We start from the raw sequence: 26580 nt of genomic DNA on the forward strand, positions 1-26580 counted from the left end.
TACTTCCTCTCTGGTTGTTCCTCCTATAGTTCCTGCCTGGCTATTGGCCAATCAGCATTTTATTAAAATAGAATTGATAGGGTACAATCCATTGTCCCACAGCAGGTCACCAAGTTGGTTTGTAAAGGAGAAAAAAAATTGGATTGTTTTTCTCTTGAATTTACCCATTCATTGCAGGATAGGCAATCTCAAATGGTAGCATTTCTCCTGGTCTTTTGATCCCTTCAGTCTTCTGATGGCAGCTTGACTGTGACAGCAGGCATCGTATTGTAGGTCCAGGTTCCACCAGCCACTGGTTTCATGTAAAAACCCAGTGTGAGATACTAACAACTTGTCTCTTTATCTTGGTCTTACCACAAAAGGAGCAAGAGATCTGATTTCAATTTTCACCATTTTCTGGAGGGATGTACTACAGCAGGTCCCTATTTTCCCATGATCCTGACCTTCATGGTGTCAGGATCACCCAAACCAAAGTCCAAGCCTGGATATTGGGAGACCTTTGGACCTTTTCTTGATTGACTTATAAATTAACCTTTTTATAAGGCAGAGCTTTTATACTTGCCTCTAGTCAGTAGGTTTAACGGTTTTACTATTTCAAACCAACACCAATATAAAGTTTTGGCTCCATGTTTCTCTCTTTGGAGATCATTTCTGGGAAGCTGGGATGACTTGAGTTTTGATGACGTGCTTAGCCTTGGGGCACATTTAAATTTTGGCTTCCAAGTTTTTTTTTTTCTCCTTCCTTCTAGATTACCTCAATTTCAGTTGAGAAATAATGATTCATCAACATTTCTATTACTTATTCATTTGCTTATTCCCACTGTCAGGTAGTATTCTAGGTACAGTGAGCACAGTGAGTACAGTGAGCAAAGTGAAGAACCTGACCCTGTGGAGTTGCAATGTAAAACACAGAAACAACTGGATGAGATACAAAAAGAAGAGAAAAAAATGTTAAACCAGCCAATTGTGAGCCTGTGTTCTTGCTGGAGGTCTTCCCATCAACTGGTCCACCAAGGCTGGATGTCAGGTTAGACACCAAGGAAGTCCTGCAGAAACTACAAACCTGGTTTATTACTAACTTCCAGGAAGGGTAAGCTGTGGCTGCTGAGGAAGAGGAGACTGTTGCCTTATATGGGATTTGACAAAGGTGGGGGATTAGCAACTATGAGAGCTATGTGTCACTGTAGGTAGGAAGTTATAGCTAAGTAGGAGCTCCCAAGAGACACAAATGTGGGGACCCACAGATGGGTGCTTGTTCCACCTTGACTGTAGGTCAGAAAATTTGATCTTATTTTTGTTGTTAAAGTTGTTGACAACAGGTATGGCTACAAACCCTGACCTAGGGTATGGTTACTTGTGTTTTAGACATTAAGATGGCCCTTAGAGGTAGATCTGCTCCACCCTGACCAAAGGTCAGAGAATTCAAGCCTATTCCTGCTCCTTCATTTTAAAATAGGAGGTTTGACATAGGAAGTGGCTGCGTACAGGATACTTTGTCTAGGGTGTGTTCACTGCATATCCTGCCCAAAACATGAAATGTCAGGAAATAATGGCTTGATGTCTCATGTTTTGAAGCAAGTACCTGTTCTGGTTGTCCTTTGTGTCATGTTAAGACAGTCTTTTGCCTTCTTCCCCTTGTTGTATTGGGTATAAAAGTACATGGAAAATAAACACAGGCAAATACAGTATTCACTATTTACTGAGTTGCCTTCTAGGTACTATCCTGTGTCTCTGTTTTTTTCTTATCTCTGTTCCTCCTACCTAACATTTCTAATCCACACGCTCCTACCCTGTAATGTAGGAACCCATTGTGGCTGGACTGTGACAGAAATCACCCTAAATGTGGTGTACAACACAAACAAGGGCTTACTGTTGGACAGCAGAGCTGCTGTGCTGTGTCAGCTTAGTGGCCAGGAAACTAAGATGTTTTGTTTTCTTGATTTGCCATCATTGGTCTTAATTTTTTCACCTTCTTGGTTTCAAGATGAGCTCCAAACATTGTAACTTTATGCTATAAAGTAAGGCTGCCCTGGGGACTTCTAACTATCCTACCACATGGTCACATGTGGCCGCAGCAGAGAGCAAGTGACTCAGTAACTCACTTTCCAGAGTTCAGGAAGAAGAGAGGTTCTTTGAAAGGATGTTGAGTCAACCTGAGTAACCGACATCAGGATGTCACAGCATGTGTTGCAGGAGAGAAATGGGTAGCTTCAGAGGAGATGAGAGGACCTTAAAACAGTAGAGGTTAGGTAATTGAAATGCAAAAGACCAGGTGGATGTGACAAGTGGAGGAAAATCAGCATGCTAATGACCACAGTCTGACCTACAGGGAGTGTTGGTACTAAATGGTGTCTTTAAGACCAAGATGCACAGGCACAAATCCATATAAAAAATTTAAAAACCTATTAGTAAATGAAGGCCTATTACTTTATAGTGATGGCCTTTGACTGAATTCTCAGACCTTGGTCAGATCAAGAATGAACAAGTCAGGCCCACTGGGAAAGGGCTCTGCAATAACATTATCAGCACTTGCTACGAATCTTCTAGACTCTATCCCAGGCGTACTGGGAAGTAACCATTCTTCAGATGCCTGAAGATATGAGGTTTGCTGACATCAATTCCTAGAAACCTAGAACACCACTGTGGCTCACCAAATCAGTGGAACATATTGCTAAGTAGAGGAGAGGCTCTGACAACAGTGGAGAAATACCCCAAAGGCGCAGGTTTTCTTTTTTAAAAAAATTTAGAATCTCATTCTGTTCATTGGTTTAAACAAGAGGTTTTCCTGCCTTAGCCTCCCAAAGGATGCGGTTATAAATTTATGCTGTAAACCCATCCGAAATTTTTTCACTTGAAAAAAATTAACAAGTAGAAATATGTTATCCATGATAGTGGGGCTAACATGTTTTGATACATATCTACTAATGTCATGTGATATTTAAATCAGAGCAAATGTATCTATCCCTTCAGTTTTTACAGCCTAAATGTTCAAAATTGTTTCTCCTAGATCTCTTAAATAATATTTATATTACATTGTATTATATCTTTTCTCATTTTACATGCCAAATCCAGTTCCCACTCCTCCCCATTCTGCTCCCTCTACCTTCCTCCCATTATATCATATTGTTACCTATAGTTACTACTGTGCTCTTATGGAAGAATTTTTGAGCAATCTATCCCCTTAATTTTGTTAGAAGTGAGATATCTGCTATCAGAAGCTATGCTGACTCATAAATAGCAACTAGATAACAAGGTTTAATTATAGAGTACAATTGGCTATGAGGCTTAGGGGAAAGGAGCAGGCTAAGAATATTTGTGTTCTGGGTGAATGAATGTTCAGGTAAAAGCCTTCAGTGCCCTTTTGCTTTTAATACATTTTTATTTCATTCATTTTTATTGCATGTATTTGCTGTGTGCATACATGTATGTATGTATGTGTGTGCAGAGGTCAGAGGACAACTATGTCGAGTCAGTTCTCTCCTTCCATCTTTATGTGGATTCTAGGATGGAACTTGGGTCGTCAAGAGTGCCATCTCAATGGCCATGCAGTCAGCATGTCTATGGACGCTAGCCTTTCTTTAAAAAAAAAATATTTATTTATTTATTTATTATGTATACAATATTCTGTCGATGTGTATGCCTGCAGGCCAGAAGAGGGCAACAGACCCCATTACAGATGGTTGTGAGCCACCATGTGGTTGCTGGGAATTGAACTCAGGACCTTTGGAAGAGGAGGCAATGCTCTTAACCTCTGAGCCATCTCTCCAGCCCTGGATGGTAGCCTTTTCCAAACTTTGCAGCACTCGACAGATTGATGTATAAGTGGTCAAGCGGGCAAGAATTGAAAAGTGCCTGTATGTTCTCCATATGTGGGCTGCCTCTTTATCCTGGTAGGCTTCTAGTCAGCAGCAGCGAGCATCCCAAATCTAAATAAAGGGAATCCAGCCTGAGCCCTGATGACTTCTGCAACCCATTCTGCCATATAGGTGGCATGAATTTGCCTTCTCTTGAGGTGGCACATCCTGGAACTAGATTTGCTTTGTCTGTACTCTAAACATCTGCCAACACCAGCTTTCAAAGACGGACCACTGCTTCACTGTTATTCACGTGACAACTTGATTATGTCACTTCACCTAAGTGAAGAGTATGACACCCAGGGGATTCACAGGATTCACAGCTTCTCTTTGGGGGAGACCACTCTGGGGGAATTGTGCTGTCCACAACCCTAATACTAAGAACTGGAGACTGTGAGGAAGGACTGCACTGCTCAGATTTTCGTTTTAAGCTAGAGGACATAGACGGCAGCCACTGCCCAAGGAGCTGTGGACGGCAGGTGCTGCCCAGGCAGCCGCTGCCCAGGGAGCTGTGGACGGCAGCCGCTGCCCAGGGGAGCTGTGGACCGTGGCTGCTGCCCAGGGAGCTGTGGACGGCGGCCGCTGCCCAGGGGAGCTGTGGACCGTGGCTGCTGCCCAGGGAGCTGTGGACGGCAGCCGCTGCCCAGGGAGCTGTGGATGGCGGCCGCTGCCCAGGGGAGCTGTGGACGGCAGGTGCTGCCCAGGGAGCTGTGGATGGCAGCTGCTGCCCAGCAATAGAAACCCTAAGACAAGGAGCTTTAGAAAAAAGTGAAAAAGTCCAAAGTATCAAAAAAGCTTTCTTAGGCTGTGGCCGGAATCTGGAAGAGACAGAAAGGAAAAGCCAGGCTCTTCTGAGTCCTCATGGCAGCTGTAACAAGGCTGCTGGGCGCTCATCCACATTGCTATTTCACAGCTGATCTCTACATTAACTCTCTTCCCCTCCATACAAATTACTAGCTAGTAGAGATACTGTTTGTGTTGGTAGTGGCTGACTTTACAAATTAGTTCACATACTAAGAAAATATCAAGATATCATGCTACAATCAGGAAAAAAAGAACATTTAAAAATTCTGGACTGGGAGCTGGATAAAAAGTCTATCCGGCAATTTATTTGAACTGTTATGTTCGGATTAAAAACATCAGAAGATAACAGAATATATAGTTTTCCAAAAGAGTCAAGAAGCTGCGAGGCTGCAGGCTACCTAGTGCCAGAAAAAGTGAGTGCTAAGAAAGCTCTCCTCTAAAAGACAAGTTAGTTCCAACACTGATCGCACATCATTTCATTAAGGATTTAATATAGACTTATGGAAATAAAATACACAATCTGTTATAAATACCTTCATTTAGCTTCCCTATTTATCTCAGACAGTCCTGAGCATTATATGATAACCACAGCATTTACCATTCTGAGATTTTATAGGTTAACCAAATTTATTACATTAAAAAAATTTACAGACTTCATTTTTATAATTTTCACTGAGGGACAGACCATCAGAACAAACAAGCAATCACATCCTAGAAAATATCAGGTGTCTTTTATGCTAAAGTTACTTTCTGTCCAGGCCGAAACACTGTTCCACTTTGACTTTTTCTCTTCTTTGGATTCTGAAAGTTTTCATACCTTAAAAAGGAAGAGAGATGATATACAGTGGATAATACTTAATAATTACAAAACAAAAATAATGGATTCTTTTAAAAACAGCCTTATGTTTTAAGAATGAAAGGAAAAATTGTGGAGAACATTAAAAAACTATTAAAAAGAATTCTTCAAAGTTGTAGTCTAATAGAAAAAAGGAGAAAAAATAAACAGATTAGACAGGATAAAATAAAAATTGTAATGAATAATATGAAAAATTATAACTTCTATAGTTTTATTCAAAGGCAGGGAAATTACTAAGTAAGACATAATTTTTCTGCAATCAAATCAGCCCTGATTTGAGCGGTGGGACACTGAGGTGGGAGGATTTGAGATCTGAAAGACACTGAACACTAGCTATAGCAATTTGGCAATATGTTAGTACCCTGTCACAGGTACCATTATCATGCAATGATTCTACCTTTATCCCAGTGAACTAGTGAAAGAAGAGCAAACATTTGGCTTCACACTGCTTCCAGAATAGCAGTGAGAACTGGGAGACAACATAAATGTCAAGTCCTGGATACTGTGGCAGAGACACACTAGAAACTGGCATCAAACACCACAAGGTGGCCCTGCATAGCCTGTCAAACTGTTCAAGATGGCCAGATGCCTTAAATGGATCGGGGGTCTAGCAGCACAGGTAGGACATTCTCATTGTAGTGAGAAAAATGTTAACTACATAAAGTCATGTGATATAGTGTTATATTATTTGTGTTTTAATAAATAAAGCTTGCCTGAAGATCAGAGAGCAAAGCAGCCATACTAGTCAGCCATACAGGCCATGGAGTGGTGGCACACACATTTAATTCCAGGACTCAGACGGATCTCTGTGAGTTCAAGGCCACCCTGGGCTACACAAGATTGACTCAATCTAAAAGAGAAACAGAGCGCACACAAAGGAGATCCCAGCACTAGGGAGGTGGAGACAGGAGTGCTAGAGCTGGGTAGAAGAGTCAGGAACTTGGTAGAAAGCAGAGTGTGGGGTGTGGAGTCTTTCAGGATTCATGGAGACTGAATCTCACCCACTTTTGGTCTGAGGTAGAGGTAACAGCCAGTGACTGGCTGCTTTGCTCTTCTGATCTTCAGGTTGAACCCCAATACTTATCTCTGGGTTTTTAGTATTTGTGCTACAATGTGAGATTAAGGAAGTTTTCCTTTCTAATTCTTTCTTCTCTTTGTTTTTGGACATTTGTTCAGTAAGTACACATTGCGGACATATACACATCTCACCTCCAAAGAACTGCAAAACTGAAGTATTTATTCTTAAACAAACCAGGAATAAAATTTTTTAATTATGCTGAATCGTTGACATAGGATATTAGTCAGTCCACCATTCAAAGTAGCCACATTGTAAACTGTGGGAAGACTATAAATTCCAGTGTTTAGTAAACTTTCCATAAGTGAAGAAAATTCTGTGTAAATGTCGACACTAATAAAATATAAATCATCTTATAAGCAAAACCAGTATATGTATGTTTATATGTGTACACACACATACAGTATATGTATGTTTATATGTGTACATACACATATAATTGTTGTTGTTGTTTTGTTTTTTGAGTAGCCCTGACTGTCCTAGAATTCACTATGTAAACCAGGCTGGCTCAAAACTCAGAAACTGAGTGCCTCTGCCTCCTGAGTGCTGGGATTAAAGGCATGTGCCACCACTTGCTGGCTTTCTTCATTTTCTAAAATCAGTTATAATGTAATTCAAATATAATATAACAAATTAGTTAAGGAAAATCTAATTGAGTGCATAGTTATAACAATTTCTTTTTTGGTTATGGGAATGGGATAAACAGGGCCTTACACATCCTACACAGATGCTATGTGACTTACAACCCCAGTTTAACCACGTATATTTCTAAATTAGCTTCCAAATTTTTAACAATTTTAAACACGAAAGAGCTTTGGTGAATAATATGTTTCTTATGGTTACTTACAGCTCAGCAAAATCCTTCCCTTCATCTTCGCTTATGGACGGTCTCATGTGAGCTAGCGCAGTCATCAAATGTGCCTGGCTAATAGCAAAACTGGTTTTGGTTGGTCCTGGCTGATTAAGGGATTCATCCTCCTTAAGTAAAAAGCAGATTAAACAAATGTTAACTCAGCAGTTCAAGGAATAAAGTGTCATTTCTTGTCAGTTTTCCTAGAAAGCATGCACTCTTTCTCCAAGGACAATGACAGCCTCTGACTGAGCCCCTGCGCTTCAGCGCTCTGCTTGTAAATGTGGCTCAGCTAAAATGCAAAGAAATACACGTCAAAAAGGGAAAAGCAACTTTGAAGGTTTTAAGGTTTAAGGTTTTAACAGTTCTGAGGGGGAAAGGCCATACTCCACTTTGGCTCCGGTATCTGCCTTTGATGATGCTGATTTCTGCCCTCAGCTGGTCTTTCTGCTCCTGAGTAAGGTCTTGGTGGCCTTCCTGGGAAGATGTCCTAAACACAGGATGTTGTGTAAACATTGGCTCTTTTCCAGGAGGTGCAGGTAAATCCTGAGTCCCCGAGCTTGGTGCAGAGAGACAATGTGAACTCTGTAGGATGGGCACAGCAAAGACCAAAGGAAGACAGATAGGCAAGACAGGAGGGGGAAGAGCACGGTCACTGAAGATGAAAACGGAAACTTTGCTTCCTTTTTAACATCTATTGAGAATTTCACAGATGCACTTTAGTTTTGATCAAATCCATCCCCTCACCACTTTCCCCTCCCAACTTTATATCTGTCTGGTGCTTTTAGGATGAGGCCATCCTGGAGCAAAGGCAGACTGCCAGAGACCATACCCCTCAAGCAACAACCTGAACTTAGGTTAAGCTTAAATGTATTAACTGATGGCCAAAGAGAGGTTCAACATGAGTCTTATTTTTAGTTTTCTGTGTAAGTGAATGGGGGAGGGGTTGGAGGCCAGAGGTCAGTGTTGCTTTGCACCTATTTTCTGAGACAGACTCTGACCTGGCTAGCAAACCTCAGTGATCATCCTGGGAAGTGTGCCTCCCCAACTGGAATTACAAATACGTATCGCCATGTCCAGCTTTCTATGGGCCCTGGGAGTCAGAACTCCAGTCATGCGTCTGCATTAAATTCTTCACTAGCAGCCGTATCCCGAGCCCTTTCTCTTAGTGCCTAGGAAATAGTGATGCTAAGGGTCCCCAATATTCTAGAGAAGCTGAAAAATAGGAAACAATTAAATTGTGTGTGTGTGTGTGTGTTATTAAAAAAACAAGACCCTACTTCTTAGGAATAAAAGTAGGTATTTTTATATTTTTAGAAATCTGAATTAAAGAAAATGTATAAAAAGTAACCATTCATGTAAAAATATTATATATTAAAAAAGTAATAGTAAGCCAGTATTAATTTCAGTGGGGATATACTTTAACTAAATAGAAAAAAATAATGATGTTGCCCACATTTAACCTAAATAGTTTCCTTGTTGATATATATGATTACATCTTTTCATATTTTCCATAAAAAGAATCATAGATAGGTAACATTTTTGTTAAGAATTTTAGACATTAGTACTTTGTGACAATAAGTTTATATTTACTATTAAATAGATCTCAGAGTGAAAAGGGTTTAAGATTGCTGACGAGGAAAGAAATACCTAGAAGACCACAAAGGCACCCACATCTGGGCCCTGAAGAACCAACTCCCTTGCTTCTGCTTAAATGCTTTACAAGGACTGAAAATAACTAATTGGCATAATTTAAAAAAGCAAGACTATTTTTATTGCAGACCAACCACCAGAAAGACTATGTGGGGCTGGTTAGGAGATAAATCCTAGTTCAATTGTCATATCAACATGTATCTTTATGTATCAGAGTCACACAATGATGAATACACAACATACCAAGTCAGAAGAGGTTCCATTTCCAAGTTCTGATTCATATGAGCTTCCAAAGTAGAGCCGGTACATGTTGAATTTTGATTCCTCTGGAAGGATCTCAGACATCTCAAGGGAAACAAGAGACTGATCCAAGCCGCATTCTCCATCTCCAGCTGAGTCATCAGAGCCACTGCTGTGGTTGAGGAAGACCATGGAGGACAGACTTAGGTCACTGTCAGAGCTGGAGCCTCCGTCCTAGGTGACACAGAGAGAGCCAGTGTAAGACTCCACTCAGTGCTCCACAGCTAGAGATCACAGATGACACCACTGCACAGAACACGCTTCTCAGCAAGCTCTCAACCCTTTATGGATGTGAGGTACACAACGATAATATGATAATGTTTTTATGAGACAAGGTTTTACGTAGCCCGTGCTGGCCTTATATTTGTGTATAACTTAGGATGGACCAGCATGCCTGGTTTACCTGGTGTTGGGGGTGAGTCCAGAGCTTGGTATAGTCTAGGCACACTACCAGCTGAGCTACAGGTCCAGCCCTACACAACACAACTATTACAGTAAGGGAAGACTAAAATGAAGTCTGTAGAAAATCCATCAACTTTCCCAACAATAACAAAAGTAGAACCCAGAATCCAGGTTTTATTTCTCCATCTCTGCCTTTCACTCATTTTTGGTTTTATTATGTTTATAATATGATTTATATCAATCCTAGAGTGTGTATGTCTATGTATACATATATACTTATAAAGTACTCATATAAAAAGGGGGTTGAGAAAGAAGAAACCTTCAGGCAGGGATAGGGATGTAGCTGAATGGTCCAGAGTCTGCCTAGCTCAATCCCTAGTACCATAAGGAAATAAAATAACAACAACAAAACCACTCACTATAATGACTTGCTAAAATAAACAGCAACAGCTTGACCTGAGGACTGTGGAGGTAGTTCGGTAGGTAAAGTGATGTGCAAGCATGCGGCCTTGAATTTAGCCTCAGGACATACATAAAAGTCTGGGCTCAGGTGGAATTGTCATCGCAGTGCTGGGGGTGGGGACTGTGACATAGAGGCTTCCTGGTCAGCCAGCCTATCCAGTTTCAGGCCAGTGAGAGACCCTAACTCAAAAGAGGGAGGGGGAATGCCACCCAAGGTTGCTCACTGACTTCCATACGTCCTATACATGAGCATCCCTGGCTCCCTCCACATACACTTGACTTGGAACTATTTAAGAAATTCAGGACCTACAGACATTTCTAACAAAAACTGGTAGAAGGAAATATACTGAAAAGCTTCCTAGAAAATATAGGCAAAATCTATAATGTAGATTATCTTCTGCAATAATTGAAAATAAAATGGCATTATTAGAAAAAACACTGGTTCTGGGGCTGGGATATTTTGTATCAGGAAGTAAGGACGTTGCTGAAGAATGAAGAGGACATGAGGTGAGGCTCCATGTTCCATTACAGGAGACTGCCACTCCTTCAAAATAAACAGTAACTTTGGCCAGAAGCATAAAATAGCTGAAAACTTTAGTTATTTTTCTATTTATGTGAATTCACACTACCCCATTCTAAATAATACTTTCCTAATAACAAACAGTTGATTAATATTATGGCAATGTTAGGGAAACAGATACCAAATCTTCATGATTAAAATTCTCTGCAAATCCCGTATCCAATTTTGGAACATTTACAATGGCAAATTAAAGTCCCCATAGAGTTTGACCCTGACCTGCTCTCTCCCTTCCCATGGAACTCACATGGAGCCCACCAGGTAGCAGCCTTCCTTGCAAGGCCTCCAGCTGCGCGTTGTACAGTAGAGCTTTCAGATCAGCCCCAGTGAAGGATTCAGTTACCAACGCCACATGCTGAAGATCCACGTCATCGGCCAGAGGTAGAGAGTCACTGAGGACATTTAAAATCTCAAGACGCGATCCCTGGAGGAAGAGAAACTAATTGAATAAACACATAAAACAACTGTTGTGACTCTTAAAACTTCCTTTATAAATTAACTGGACATTTCTAACAAGCTTTCCAAGCAGTTTGGAGAATGTACTAGAAGTATATTTTCTGTCTTTAGCACTGTGTCCCTAAAAGGAGACACAGGCAGGAAAATGAATGAAAACCAATATTTGTAACTATTCGGCATGAACAAGTTCACATTCATACTGAGATTATTTCCTAGATTTGGCCAACAAAGGAGAATTATTAAGAAACAAGCACATGGACCATATGCTTTGACCTTTTGGGCCCTTTCATTCATTCATTTATTACTTTCTACATTTGGGAGCAAGGGTTGGCAGAACATGACAAGAACAGTTGAAACACCTTTCTCCACGGGACCTGGCCACATGCTCACTGCCCCACTTGCATGATCCTGATTAGAGGTTTCTGACAGGATATGGGTGTTAGTCCTTTTTGTTTCCTGATTTTCTCCTATTGGCTGATACAGCCATTGCCCACAACTAACTAGGGCCTTTTTCACTTTGAGTAATCAGTTAACAAAGCCTTTGCCTGCAAAGCTATCTCCTAAGGACAATTACTGCACAGCCAAAGGAAAGCTCAGAAGCAAAGAGTGTAGCGTTTGCATCTGCCGGGTTTTGGGACTATGGACATGATGTTATCACCTGATCTGGAGGAGGGCAGAATACACATTTATCCAGTCGGCCAGGACGCAACAGGGCAGGGTCAATCAAGTCAGGGCGACTAGTAGCAGCCAACACATAAACACCTGATGGGAAAGAACACTTTAGAGTGATGATTTAGTAACTCCTTTACACAGTGTGTTTTGTATTAACAGTGGCTCACCCTGTAAGCCTTCTACTCCATCTAACTGTGTCAGCAGCTGGTTAACTACTCGGTCAGTTACCCCTGTGTTGTCGTGACCTCTTTGAGGAGCAATGGATTCAAACTCATCAAAGAAAAGGATGCAAGGCTTTGCAGCCTGTGCTCTGGGGGAAAAAAACACAAACATTCTACATTTTACCAGGGCTCCAGAGTTCACAAACTCTTCACACACACACACACACACACACACACACACACACACACACACACGCATATGCAGCATAGACTATAATATATAACATAGCACAAGTATGTGTACATATTTATCTTAATCTTCACAACTAACCCTTAAAGCATGTTTGATGCAATTATCCTTATTTTCAGGATCATAAAATTTAAAGTGGAATTTGCTGCTCATAGTAGTGTTACTTATTTTTATTATATTATTAATTCTCAGTTTCATCTATGCACACAAGGTACTTTGATCATATCTGCCTCCTGTCTTCTCTCTAAATTTACTCTTGAGAGCTTAAAGTATGCTTAAGGTATTTGTTTAGAGATTCATGCCTTTGGATAAGTAAAAGACTAAAACCCAAATTTTAGTCAATAGGTTCTGATCATGGCTAGTCATTTAAAAAGATTTGTATTTTTTAAGTTGTGGGTGTGTGTATGAATGTGTATATGCATGCGTCCTCAGATACCAGAAGAGGATGTTAGACCCCTTGGAGCTGGAATTAAAGGCATTTGCAAACCACCGAATATGGGTGCTGGGAACCAAACTCAGGTTCTCTGGAAGAGCAGCATGCTCTTTGAACCACTGAGCAACTCTCCAGCCTCACGGTGGCCATTTTTATGTGTGCTCACTGGCTTTTGCTTCTGGGAAATGCCTGTTTAATTCTTCAACTGTTCAAAGATGATAAGCTCATTATTTTCATTGTTTTTTAGGAACACTCTGAAAAATCTTGCACTATTAGATATAAAATATTTAGAATTATATATTCTTTGTAAATTTAACCTCTTGTCAATATGGGGGACTTTAATAATTCCCCCTTATAAGGCTCTATTTCTTAAACTTCATGATACATAAACCTTTAATTAGAAGACTACAACAAAATAAAATTTTACTTTAAAAACTTCCCATGATTCTGTTACACTAATAATAATAATAGTTGAATAATTATTCAACTAATAATAATAGTTGAATAATTATTTTCAACTTTAAGTATTATCTTCTGTGTTAATATGAGATCTTATGTATATTCAGTACACAAGCATTAATAAAACTGCATATATCACATGCTGACTTCTAAGAGATACGTTAGGAACTAGGAGAAAAAAGAAGTTAGAACTTAAAAACATAAGGAATATATAAGGAATAATTATTTGCTTCATATAAGAATCTAATCTGAAAGAAAAGTATGGTGATGCATACTTCTAATTCCGGCAATTAGGGAGCTGAGGCAGAAGGACCATGGATTCAAGGCTAGTCTGTCTTATGTAGTGAGATTTTACCTAGGAAGGAAGGAAGGAAGGAAGGAAGGAAGGAAGGAAGGAAGGAAGGGATGAAGGAAGGAAGAAAGACAGAATAGTCTGATCTTTGAAAAAGCACTTATGATTCTACTTTCAAGAATATTACTATTATAAATAAAAATAATCTCCAAAATTTAATATTGAAATTTGTATTTTAAATAGTATTTGCTGAGATAAAACCCTTGTCATTTTCTTTGTTAGTAAATAGACCATAGATTTCAAGTATCAGCCCTTCAAAAAATAAGACCAAAACCAAGATTAATAAATGATAACAGCCAGTTACTTCAAACAGTCATAAAAACCACCTGATGAAAACATCTCGAACAGCTTGCTCACTTGCTCCAATATATTTGCTGAGAAACTCTGGTCCCTAGAAGGTAAAAGAAAATCAGGCTGAAATGAAATTAATTAAAAACAAACACGGCTTGCGGTTTGATTACGCATAATGAATTAGAGAACATTTAAGAGAGGGTCTCTTACTCATATCTTACAATGATTGGGTCGAATGGCTGTCTCTTACTTGTATCTTACAATGAACTGCGCTGGGATGTCACAATCACTCCCTGCCCTTGGCTTCCTCTTCTTAGAACATTGTCCTAGACGTTCTCATGGCTTGTGGATCTTAGTCAACATGTCCCTATTATTGAGCTTCACCTGACAACACCTTGTGTGACCCCCTCTCGCTACTTCGTGCCTCCTTACTACATGTTTCCTGCTGTGCTTAGCACCACCCAGCAGCAGCTTCTATGCGGATGTCTACTTAGTGTCTCTCTCCACTATTAGAATGTAGGCTTCAAGCACAAAGTTCTGCTGAGTCTCAACTGCCAAGACAGTGATGCCAATGAAGCATGGTATCACAGTACTGCATGGTTCAAAAGGGACAAACTCTATTGCTATCAAACCTTCGGGAGCCTTATAAATTGTACAGAGATATAATTCACTCTATTTAGCATCTTCAATTACTGAAATCAATTTGTTTATAGAGGAGGTGAAAAATAAAATTCCTTTCCTGAAATTCAACTGCAAAAACCTTTCAAAACAAATGTTATTACATGTAACAGGAGGAGTGGGCTGCTTGTTGGGGTTTCTGTCCTGCCCAGTTCCCACTGCCAGTAACCCCCAAAGAAAATTACACAGAGGTCTATATTAATTATAAACTGATTGGCCCATTAGCTCAGGCTTCTTATTAACTCTTGTAACGTATATTAACCCATTATTCTTATCAATGTTAGCCACATAGCTCAGTACCTTTTTCAGCAGGGCAGGTGACATCCTGCTTCTTTGGTGTCTGGACAAGACTGGGGAAAGAGCTTCCTCCTTCCCAGAATACTCCTGTTCTCATTGTCCTGCCTCTACTTCCTGTCTGGTTGTCCCGTCTATACTTTCTGCCTGGCTACTGGCCAATCAGTGTTTATTTAAAACATAATTGACAGAATACAGAATTGTCCCACACCAATTACAAATAGCAAAATTGATAATGAACAATTTTTCCTTAAATTAGGATCACTTTTAAAGTTGTGTGAGTTTAAAAAATAAAAAAAAAAAACCAGTACATGCCAAAGATCTTCCTAATGGAAAAATATATATGGACAAGCATTAATAAAATTAATAAAAACATTTAGGAAGGCAGTAGGGGCTGGAAGAAATCTAGAAAAAAAGGAAGACGGATGACTAAAGTTTCTACTTTCTCCATCACTGCCACTATTACAAACATCATTTCCTGTTTACCTAGTTCAAACAGAATCAGGACAAAGGAGGGCAGGCAAAACCCATTACAAACTATTTACCTGGATCTCAAGTTTTGAGTAAGTTCTGAGTATGATTACCATACAATTCTTTTGCTTCAGAATCAGCCATTCTCTGGTAAACGGCTAATGCAGAGGTCTTGAGACTAAGGACATGATGCTATCCAGCATATGACTGTGAGCATCACCCCAATCATCTGCCAGTATGACTTCATTAGTGCACTTGCTTTATATCTAAAAACACTGTAGACCTCATGTGAACTAGAAAGGGTAAAAGGCAGTCAGCAAGTAAAAGACCCAGAAGACTGCCTCTACCCTTGTCTCTTCTCCTTTAAGTACACTATGCTTTTCCTTTTAATATTTACATAAATTCTATTCACAATGATGGCAATATGCCTTAAACAAGAACTTAAAAGCCACTCAGAAAGAGAGGGGGATTGGCACTCAGTTCTTTCCAGCTATAAACTAATAAATGCATCACTCTTCCTCCTGGCTCTCCAAATAGGAGATTGATCCTCAATCAGGAAACCTAACTGGGCTTGGCAGGGACAGCTGTGGTGGGAGAAAAGAGTATGGTGGTGTCCGAAGAAATTAAGCAGACTCAGTATCTATCAAAAGAAATGAGAACATATGTTTATAGACAACTTGTACATGGATGTTTAGAACAACATTATTCATAAAAGCCTAGTAGACAGAATACTGCAGAGGTAGCTCAGAAGGTACAAGCCACCAAGCCTGGCAACTTGAGTTTTGTCCACAGAACCACATGGTGTGAGGAGAGAACCAACTCCCACAGTCTGTTCCTTCACATGCTCAAGTGGCACATGTGAGCCCACACACATACACACAAAATAAACAATTTAATGTTAAAATATATGCATGAAAGTCTGATGAAAAAAACAACCCCAAGTTTACAAAAGATAATGAATGTCTAAATAAAATGTGCCACAGGTATGTAATGGAATGTAATCCAGGCACAAAAAGGATTAAGGCATTAATGCACATGACAAGTTGAAGCATACCAAGTGAAAGAAGCTAGACAGGAAAGGCCACATATCACCTGATTTTATGCATACAAAATATTAAGAACAGGCAAATACAAAGACACAGAAATAAAACTAAGGCTGCTAAAGAATTAGAGGAAGCGGGAACAGAATGAAATAGCTTTGAAAACAGGAGGTTATAAGTTCACAGTCCTGTGAGTATAAAAACAATGCCAATGAATTCTGCACTTCAAACAGCAGCCAACTGGATGTTGTGTGTTTCTCTCAATTAAAAAAAGACAAAGAATGGCCAGACAGTCTGCATGCCTTTAATCTCAGCACTCAGGAGGCAAATCTCTGTGAGTTCAAGGTCAGCCTGGTCTACAGAGAGAGCTCCAGGACAGCTAGGGCTTGTAGAGAAACCTTGTTTTGAAATATAAAAACAAAACCAAACAAACAAAAAAGATAAAGAAGTCAAGTGTATACATACCTTGATACTAATAAAATTCATTCCACTCTCTCTTGCAACTACCCCAGCAAGTAAAGTTTTTCCTGTCCCTGGGGGACCATAAAGCAATATTCCAGTCGTCTGTCTTATGGGCAAGTTTGCAAATAATTCTGGGTACTGAAAAATATTAAAAGTATGACAAAGAGCAGAAATCTAAACGACTGAAGACCAATACACAGAAAATATTTGGATGGTAATAACTGCTACCTTTTTTATTAATAATAACACAACAGCACGAAACTCCTATTGGAAATAGTCAATGAAGTCCATGGAATGCATCTATATAAAGCATCTGTCAGGGCATTAGCAATTCCTTCCACTTTGCTCATCTTTGTTTTGTTTTGGTGGTACAAAAGAGTGTCACTAGGGCCTTGACTAAGCCAGGCAAGGCCCAGCCACTGAGCTACAGAAGTAAAGCAATCTTTCTTTCTAAAGTATAGTAAAAGTGCTGTGTTAGAAACCAAAGATGGAATGCATAGTCTTCCAGCAAGCACATACCACTTGTATGGCTACATTGCGATAGCTGTTTGTATTCAAGTACTGAGTCAAAGGGATAACAAAGAAGCACATGTCATGGTTACAGACATCTTTCAAGAGTCTCCTTGCTAAATAAGTGATTAACTCTTTATCAATTACCTTCTAACTAACCAGCTACCCAAGGAGCAAAATCCTACCTGACATTAAGTAAATATTAGCCACAATCAGTAGTATGCCTGCCTCGACTCCTAGGCTGCCTCTGTGGGTTCACTTATTGACAAAATTCCAACCTGACTTCTACTAACCAGAGAGGTCTCAAAGTCAACATTCAAGCACATAGTTTCCTTATTGGATTATAATGCCTAGTGCAAAAACTTAGCATTTGAGGCCATGATGTTGCTGGCTAATAAGTCCACACCCATTTCTTCTGCCATAGGCTTAAATCTGATTCTGTGCTATACTCAACATACCTCAGGCCCTGACAACGACCCGTCCCAAGCCACATGTATTCCTATCTAGCCACATGTAACCCAAAGTCCTTACTTATTTCTTTGCATGAGTCCTCGATCTCACACAACCACCCCATTTCTCAGGTCTGATTTAACATACTATACCCTAGACTCTACTTCCTCCTTTATCTTTCCATCTACCTAGTTTATGCTGCCAGTCAGCTCTGCCTTTCTAGGACTGATACCCAGAGTCCAAAAGTCTGCTCAATCCACCTGCGTGTCTTGTGAACTTCATTTCTATTTATTCCGTTGAAATCCCAGCAAATGGTTCACTATGCTCTAGCAAACCTGAGTGACCTAAGCAAAACAGAATTAAGATACTCACATCAAAATGGATTTGCATTTACAGGCGGTAAAAATACCAAGGAGTTACAAAATCCCACTTCTTTGGTAACTCAGTGAATACTTGTCAGTCAAATGGGAATTGTATAAGCTAACAAATAAAGCCACAGCCCATGGTTTAGGTTTCCTCCGGCCATTAGTACTTGGTGTGTGTGTGTGTGTGTGTGTGTGTGTGTGTGTGTGTGTGTATGCTTTGCCTTACCTTGGCTGGTAACTGGATAGTATCCACGAGTATTTGCCGAACTTCATGTAATCCACCAACATTGTCCCAGCCCAGGTCTCTAGGTTTATGCAGGTTGACATTTCTCAGAGAAATAGGAAGAAATCCATGGAGAGCCTTTTGGAAGTCTGATGTTGTTAAAGTCAATTCTGTTTAAAAATAAACAAAAGCTTTTTAAAAAAAATTTTAGATAATATCTCACTAGGCAGCTCTAGCTAGCCTCAAACTCACATGATAGATTAAAGACATGCACCTGCCTCTGCTCCTACATGATAGATTAAAGACATGTACCTCCAAGCCCAATTCATTTTTAAAATGTTTTGTGATACTGGCTGGAAATGCCAGACTTCTACTTAAATACTATATGAAGCAGAATATATGTGATTCTTGCTCTGCTATGACAACATTTCCACAACAGAAGGAAGCTCAGGGTTTGACGTCAGATACCTTCCCTGGTGGAGACATGCTGACAAGAGAGATGGGAGTGTATGGCTCGGTCCACGAGAACAGTAAAATCTCTAGCCACAAACCCTTCAGTTTCTTTAGCTATGTGCTGCAGGTTAAAGTCAGGAGACTTGTTTATATTGAATCCCAGTTTATTTTTCACGACATTATTCAGAATCTCACATCTTTGTTCCTTAAGAAAAAAAACAGAAAATTCAGATTATTAATTTTTCAATGGTACAGTTCACTAGTTATATGTCACTTAGCAATGGGAATATGATCAGAGAAATGCCTTACTAGGTAGCTTCATCATTATCATAACATCACAGAGTACATTTACACAAGCTGAGATGGCATAGACTTCTAACCCTCACACAACACGGTCCAGTCTTTTGTTGTGCCACAGGCACCCTGGCAGGTAGTTCTGTCCACACAGCATATACAGCTCTTGGCTGCCTTCACACAACTTGAGGAGATGCTCTCACATCCACAGTATGTGACAGATAGTTCTTTATTTGCTGAAGCCAACAGTGAATTAGATATTGGGGTTGGGTCCAGGCCTTTCTTTCAAAATCACAAATAAACTTTTTGATTCTGCCATAATCCTATCAGAGGGTTATATTTCTGTTTCTGGTCTAAAATTATACTTCAAGCATTTCTTCAGTAAATTATCTAAAAACCAAACTGATACAAGACTGCCATTTCTTTCTCCAATAAGGAGTATTTTAGCTAACATCTAGTTCTTAGGAGGTTTTTTGTTTGTTTGTTTGTTTGGATTTTGCTATAACATTTTAGAAATGTTTTAGGCCCATCAAAATCACAGCAAAATTCTTCAAAGACCTTGAAAGAATGGTACTCAACTTCATATGGAAAAGCAAAAAACCCAGGATAGTCAAAACAATCCTGTGCAATAAAAGAACTTCTGGAGGCATCACAATCCCTGACTTCCAACTCTACTACAGAGCTACAGTACTGAAAACAGCCTGATATTAGCATAAGAACAGACAGGAAGAGCAATGGAACCGAACAGAAGACCCGGATATCAATCCAAACATCTTTGAACACCTGATCTTTGATAAAAAAGCAAAAAATATCAAAAGGAAGAAAGAAAGCATATTTAACAAGTAGTGCTGGCATAACTGGCTATCAACATGTGGAAAAATGAAAACAGACCCATATCTATCACCATGCACAAAACTCAAGTCCAAATGCACAAAACTCAACATAAGGCCAACCACACTGAACCTCATAGAAGAGAAAGTGGGAAGTACACTTGAATGTATTGGCACAGGAAACCACTTCCTAAATAGAACCCCAGCAGCACAGACACTGAGAGGAACAATTAATAAATGGCAAAGAGTCTAAACACTTAAGATAGACACTTAAATAAGATTCCTAAGTGTCTCCAGCCTGAGCACATGTCCTTCTTTATATGGTCACTACATGCTTGTAAGCTTAAGGATCCAAAGGGGGTAGAGATGGTTTAACAAATTAAAAGATGCCTACATCTCATTTCACTCTCATTCAGAAGAAATACTGACTTCAAGAAAGCCATTTCCTTAACAAGTCCCTAACATCTTCAATGAGTATAAATTCTAATCTGTGCTCAAAACTGCACATGTTGCTCTTAAATATCTACACAATCTCCTAGAAGCAGTAACTTTTAAAATAAAAGCAACTTTAAAGAAAAGAACATAGCTCAAGGGCCAGAGAGATGGCTCAGTGGTTAAGAGCACTGGCTTCTCTTTCAGAGGACCCAGGTTCAATTCCCAGCACCCACATGGCAGCTCACAACTGTCTGTAACTTCAGTTCCAAAGAGTCTGACACCCTCATGAAGACACACATGCAGTCAAGACACCAATGTACATAAAATAAAAATACCCCCCCCCAAAAAAAAGAACACAGTTCAAAACCATTTCCAGGTCTCAGGTTACCTGATTAGGAGGCTGGATGCGCTGGATACACTGAAATGTATGCACTCCTTGAGCAGAGACAAGGGAGGAATGGAGGGATTGCTGGAACTGGCTCGTGGCGATGAGCGCAACCAAACTTCCCATAGAAACAAACTCTTTGATCATATCGTTCAAAGCTAGAATGAAATAATACGGCATAAAGCAAAGGGGAAAAATGTGAAAATTTAAAGCTGTATATTGATTAAAATACTAATACTAATGTCAAGACCAAACAGCTCCTTCATGGCTTTTACAAACTTTATTTATTTATATATTTTTGATTTTTTGCGACAGGGTTTTTCTGTAGGTTTGGGACCTGTGCTAGAACTAGCACCTGGAGAGATGGCTTAGTCGATAAAGGCTAGGCTCATAACCAAAAATAAAAACTTTAATTCTATCCATGCAGTGATCTGTTGAATCAAATGGAAATATAGGAGGCTCTGTAAACTCAGGACATGTCTACTGAGGCTCTGTGTGCCTCAGTCTTATAAAGCAAATTAATCAAAAATAGGCAACTTAGTGAATATTCTAGAAGGATGATTAGTGTCCATACTAAATCCTAGTTACTTAGAATAGGCATGATGCTTCTAGCATTTCCTGGATTTCTTTCTATTCAAGGCTTGGCTAAATTTGAGGAGCTGAGAACTGAAACAAGCATTAATAACATAAACATCTCTGAGTCCTGATCCAGAGATCTGCAGCCTTCCTGTATAGAGACTAACAGAGCGGCGTCTAGGATTCTGCCAATAGGAGGTTCTACAGGAGATACAGAACTCAAACTCTGGGATAAACACCAGTTAATCTAATGCAAGGCACTCTTATTTATATTCTGTGTTTACTTCAGCTCTTCAGAACCTCGAGGCAATGCTGTCACACTCTAAGCTACACTCAGTGGTGGATTTTTCAGTGTTCTGTAATCTCTTGCACCGTGGCACCTCACCCTGTGAACTACACTCCATTCCTGCCTATTAATTCTCACCTTTCCATTAACTCGGCTCAGTTACCAACGTCCCTGGAGCCCTTCCTTGCAATGCTGCAGCTCACCTTGCTCTCACTCTGGGTTAGGTGCTTACAACACACACTACACTGAAACTGCCTCCTTTCCTCCCCTTGACTTTGAGAATGGTGAATAAAGTAAGTGTTCAACGTGTATCTGTTAATAAAACAGAAGCAAGAATAAGTCTGCAACCGAACAACTTCCAGCAAGTGAAGTGGAGTGGAGACAGCCAGCCATGAAGTCACAGGATTTTCACTACTCTTGCTCTGCCATTTCCTAACAGAGTTGGAGAACACTACCAGGTAGCCAAAGAAACACACAGAGAGCATATACCTTATTTCCTCAAAATGGCAGATTTACAGCCAGTGACATGGTTTAGCAGGTAGTCATGTGCCACTAAGCCTGACAACCTTACTTGTCTCCAGGACGCACATGGAGGAAGGAGAGAAGAGACTCCTAAAAACTGTCCTCTGACCTTCACATGTAACACTCAGGCACACGGGTGCCACCCCAAGAAATGCATAAGTACTAAATAAATGAAACTAATTAAAAATGTAAAAAAAAATAGATTTACCATTAAAACCAAAAATGTGACTGACAAGAGAAAAATCTCCCAAACCAGTAGGAGACACATTACCGCGTGCAAGTCGCTGGTTCTGCACCGCTTCAGGGCTGTGCTCCTGTTCTGGCACAGTGGGCAGTCCAGCAATGAGGTCTAGGTCATCCAGCAGAATGACAGATGGCTGCCTCCAGGCCGCCTCTGAGAAAGCCACCTCCAAGGCTTTCTGTATGCTTTCAAGCCTTTTTCCTACACACAAAAGATGTATCAATGTTATTTCAGGGATCAAAAGTTCATGTTCCTCTTGAAAGTAATAGAAGAACTCAATTATCTATAAAAATTAAATCCATGTTTTATTAATATACCAATCAAAAACTTGTTAATTATCATCACATTCAACTCCTAAGTCTCCAAAGGCTCAAAGTACCAAACTGTACCACAAAGGAAAGAAATACACTGCTCTGACTTTGGTCTGTATGCACCCAGTCTCAATCCAGAATTCCAGGTGGCCTATAATTGTGGAATACATAGGATGTAGAAAAACATAAACCAGAGTAGAAGTCAAGAACTGAGTCAAACCCTAGCAGTTGCCTGGAGACCCCGAAGGTGCTAGAATTGAAGGACACATTTGGCTCCAGGTTTGTTACAGGTGTGGTACCCAGTTTTAATTTCCAGAAGACAGAAAGTTTATAGGTCTATAAGCTAATGCAAAGGTTCCCTGATACTTGGCTCTAAGTTACTTTTTTTTCCATGGGGCTTCAACCAGGATTAAAACTTCCTTTATAGCAAGTGAAGAATTGAGTTTTCAAAGCTATCTTTATCTTGCTTTAAAATACATATTTTTATTTATCTTCTGAGAATTTCCTATGTCCATATAATGGGATTTCTTATTTTCTTATGCATGGTAAAAACATGAGCTACAAAGATGAACTGGGAGTCAAGTATTAGTGGAAACCCAGAAGGAAGCTAATTGTTCAAAGAGAAACTGCTCTAACCTCTTGTTTAACTGAACAGTTAATAATGTAAATGTTAGAAATGTTTTAAAAACACACAAGTGGTACAAGATCAATGGTAATTCTTCTCACTGTCACCCAAAGCCACCTACTTACCCTCCCAGCCAGTTTTCCATAGCAATTAAAGACCAAGAGCAAGTACAGATTGAATACAGTATACTCTAAACACCTGGAGTGGCATTTGTTGGCATTTCCAAGAACAGTTTATAGAGCTTTTCACTTAAAAAAAATCCATCAAATTGTCAAATAGAGTTTTAGGGATTTTATCACAAACATCAGAAAGCCGAAGACTTCAACTTTCTAAGGATTTCTTGGTTTTCCAAGACAGGGTTTCTCTGTGTAGTCCTGGCTGTCTTGGAACTGCCTCTGTAGACCAGGCTGGTCTCAAACTCATAGAGATCTGCCTGCCTCTGCCTCCTGAGTGCTAGGGTTAAAGGTGTGCACCACCATGCCCAGCTTCCAAATTTTTATGGCTTTTCAATAACTAACTGACAAAAATATGAGTTTAAAAGCACATAACTATTTCTACTAAACGCATTAATAACACATTACTGTCTACAGAAGGGGGTTATGGTGAATGCTGACTCTACCTCGTAAAGCTTTGCAGTCAACTGCCTCCACATGGGCATCCAATATGTCACAGGCTTCCTTACAGATCGCTCTGGCTAGTGTTGACTTTCCACTCCCCTGGAAAATAATTGTTTCATCAGACTCTCAATAAATTTAATTGCAGAAGTAGCTCCTGTCATTGCAATAGTCACCAAGATTCAGCCTCGTCTATTGGAAAGTAAACAAACACCAACCCAGCTGCAGGGTGCGATTCATTCTGTGCTACTGAAATATGGCTCTTCTTTTACTCTGTTAATGTGCAGAGACAGAAATACACCCATTTCTACACTTGCTGGTGAATACAACTGCTAACATTTAATTAAATCCAATTGAAAATAATACTTTATTGTTACAAGATATGACTAATATATAAATGAAATAAATTTGAAATAGATATTTTTATTTAATCACTATGATTTCAATGAGAAAAGTAGATCACTAATATTATAGATACTATTATATTAGTAGACACTAACAAATATCTTGTACTATGTAATTTTAATCGATTTACGGCCATTACTGTGACTACCAATTAACATGGAGAAGAACCTTCAGGCACTTTGTGCCTGTGATGGGCACGTTTTACAAGATGAGGTCTTATCATGTTGGCCAATATAGCCTTGAATATAAGAGCCTCCTGCCCCAGACTTTGGAGTGGCTGAGATTACTGGATACAGCACAGTCCTTGAGAGACAAGTCAGCTGCCAAGATTGGCTACTTTGATACAAGAACAAAGAACTTGACACTGGCTTACAGTCAATGATCATTTTATGTTCAAATACAAGTTTTTGTCTTATTAGAAAATAATATGTAAAAATAAAACAGAAATTATACTTAGTAAAGAAAGATGGAAAGAACTGGGGCAATCGTTCCACTGCAAAGCGATTGTCTTAATGCCCTTCAACCTTCTCAGCACTCTGTATTTTTACAAACTTATAAAAACAGAACTAAAATGTTAATCAAGTTTTATAATTTTACTTAAGCTGTTTAACAAATTACTTTACACCCAGCAGTGGTGGTGCATATCTTTAGTCTCAGCACTGCAGAGGCAAAGGCAGTAGATCTATGAGAGTTCGAAGCCAGCCTGGTCCACAGAGCAAATTTCAGGACAGCCAGGGCCGCACAGAGAAACCCCGTCTTGAAGAAATAAAAAATTAACAAAAATCAAAAAAAAAAAGTTACTTCTTTAAGCTTTATATTTACGGTCTTCCCTATTTGCCACCATCAAGTCGAATGTTTAGTGATCTGTGAGTACGTCTTAGGAGAGGCAGAATTATGACATCAGAAGGGAGCACATCTATAGTGTCCTCTAGCACAGCCAAGTCTGATAGTTTTTATAGTTCTTTTACTACCATTTTCTTCTTTCAATCTATTATCACTTCTTCTTGCTGTTGTTTCTCTGAAGTCCAACAATGTTCTATCAGTTCAAGTACTTTGTTCTGATTACTAGCAAAAACCAGCAAAATTTGATGTAAAAAAACCTAAAATTTGGAGGTACTCAACAAATATGTACTATTATCATTAGCTTTTATAGAATTAAACCACATTTAAACGTTTTGGTTTTTTGAAACAGGTTTCTGTGTAGCTTTGTTTGTCTCAGAACTCACTCTGTAGACCAGGCTGTCCTCAGACTCTTCTGAGTGTTGGGATTACAGGTCTGTGCACCACTTTATAGCCCACATTTAAACATGAGGGTGCTGGACTGTGGAGAGACACATCAGCACCACTCACCGGAGGGCCTTTTCTTCCAGCTCAGAGTGATCCACACTTGGACAGCACTTCTCATGTATGTCTCCTCTCCCTTAAGGGAGGTTGACCCAACATACACAGATGTGAAACAAAATTTAAAATTTAAACAATTTAGCTGGGTGGTGGTGGTGCACATCTTTAATCCCAGCATTCGGGAGGCAGAGGCAGGCAGATCTCTGTGAGTTCGAGGCCAACCTGGTCGACAAGAGCTAGTTCCAGGGCAACTAGGACTTTTACACAGAGAAATCCTGTCTCAAAATAATAATAATAATAATAATAATAATAATAATAATAATAATAATAATAACTTAAACAATAAGTACATTACAAGATGACACATAAACCCAGGACCTTTTAACGACTGTCCTAGTTGAGGAAGAACTTCAGAAGACTGCTTTCAGAGATGGCGGGATAAAACTTTCTAAAAATAAATATTCTACCATGGTGATGTTGGCATTTAAAAATGACAAAGATGGGCTGGAGAGACAGTTCAGTGCTTAAGAGCTGCTCTTCCAGAAGTCCCGAGTTCAATTTCCAGCTCCCCATGGTGGCTCACAACCATCTACAGTGGGCTCTAATGCCCTCTTCTGGCATGCATGCAATACATGCAGATACAGTACTCACATACATAAAATAAATAAAAGTCTTCATAAAATGACAAAGAATGGTTCCTATGTTTAAGTAAGATAGGAGAAAGAAACTGGACTAGTAATAGGAGACAGTTATTAAAATGTAGTGAAGGGAAAGTCTTTTAATTTCAAAATTCTATAATTATAAAAACAATGTGGTCTGGGTGTGGTGGCTCACACCTTTAATCCCAGCACTCAGGAGGGAG

At 39.6% G+C, this 26580-nt stretch overlaps 1 protein-coding gene across 2 annotated transcripts in view; it reads right to left on the reverse strand.

The window, feature by feature from the left end:
* Positions 1-5129: 5129 nt before the first annotated feature.
* Positions 5130-26580, reverse strand: part of Pex1 (peroxisomal biogenesis factor 1) — a 37098-nt gene continuing 15647 nt past the window's right edge. Inside the window, exons 11-24 of one of the 2 annotated variants that reach the window (XM_038319880.2) lie at positions 23978-24074; positions 22453-22623; positions 20801-20955; positions 18869-19058; positions 18404-18570; positions 16856-16990; positions 13943-14007; positions 12129-12271; positions 11948-12051; positions 11081-11257; positions 9336-9566; positions 7827-8024; positions 7437-7567; positions 5130-5475 (exon numbers count right to left, since the gene is read on the reverse strand). In XM_038319880.2, coding sequence (XP_038175808.1) covers positions 5391-5475; positions 7437-7567; positions 7827-8024; positions 9336-9566; positions 11081-11257; positions 11948-12051; positions 12129-12271; positions 13943-14007; positions 16856-16990; positions 18404-18570; positions 18869-19058; positions 20801-20955; positions 22453-22623; positions 23978-24074 — 2049 coding nt within the window. In that variant the 3' untranslated portion in view covers positions 5130-5390. The remainder of the gene's footprint in view (positions 5476-7436; positions 7568-7826; positions 8025-9335; positions 9567-11080; positions 11258-11947; positions 12052-12128; positions 12272-13942; positions 14008-16855; positions 16991-18403; positions 18571-18868; positions 19059-20800; positions 20956-22452; positions 22624-23977; positions 24075-26580) is intronic. The other variant, XM_038319881.2, reaches the window with a different exon arrangement.

Source organism: Arvicola amphibius, chromosome 2 (genome assembly GCF_903992535.2).
Source record: "Arvicola amphibius chromosome 2, mArvAmp1.2, whole genome shotgun sequence".
In the NCBI taxonomy this organism is placed as follows: Eukaryota; Metazoa; Chordata; class Mammalia; order Rodentia; family Cricetidae; genus Arvicola; species Arvicola amphibius.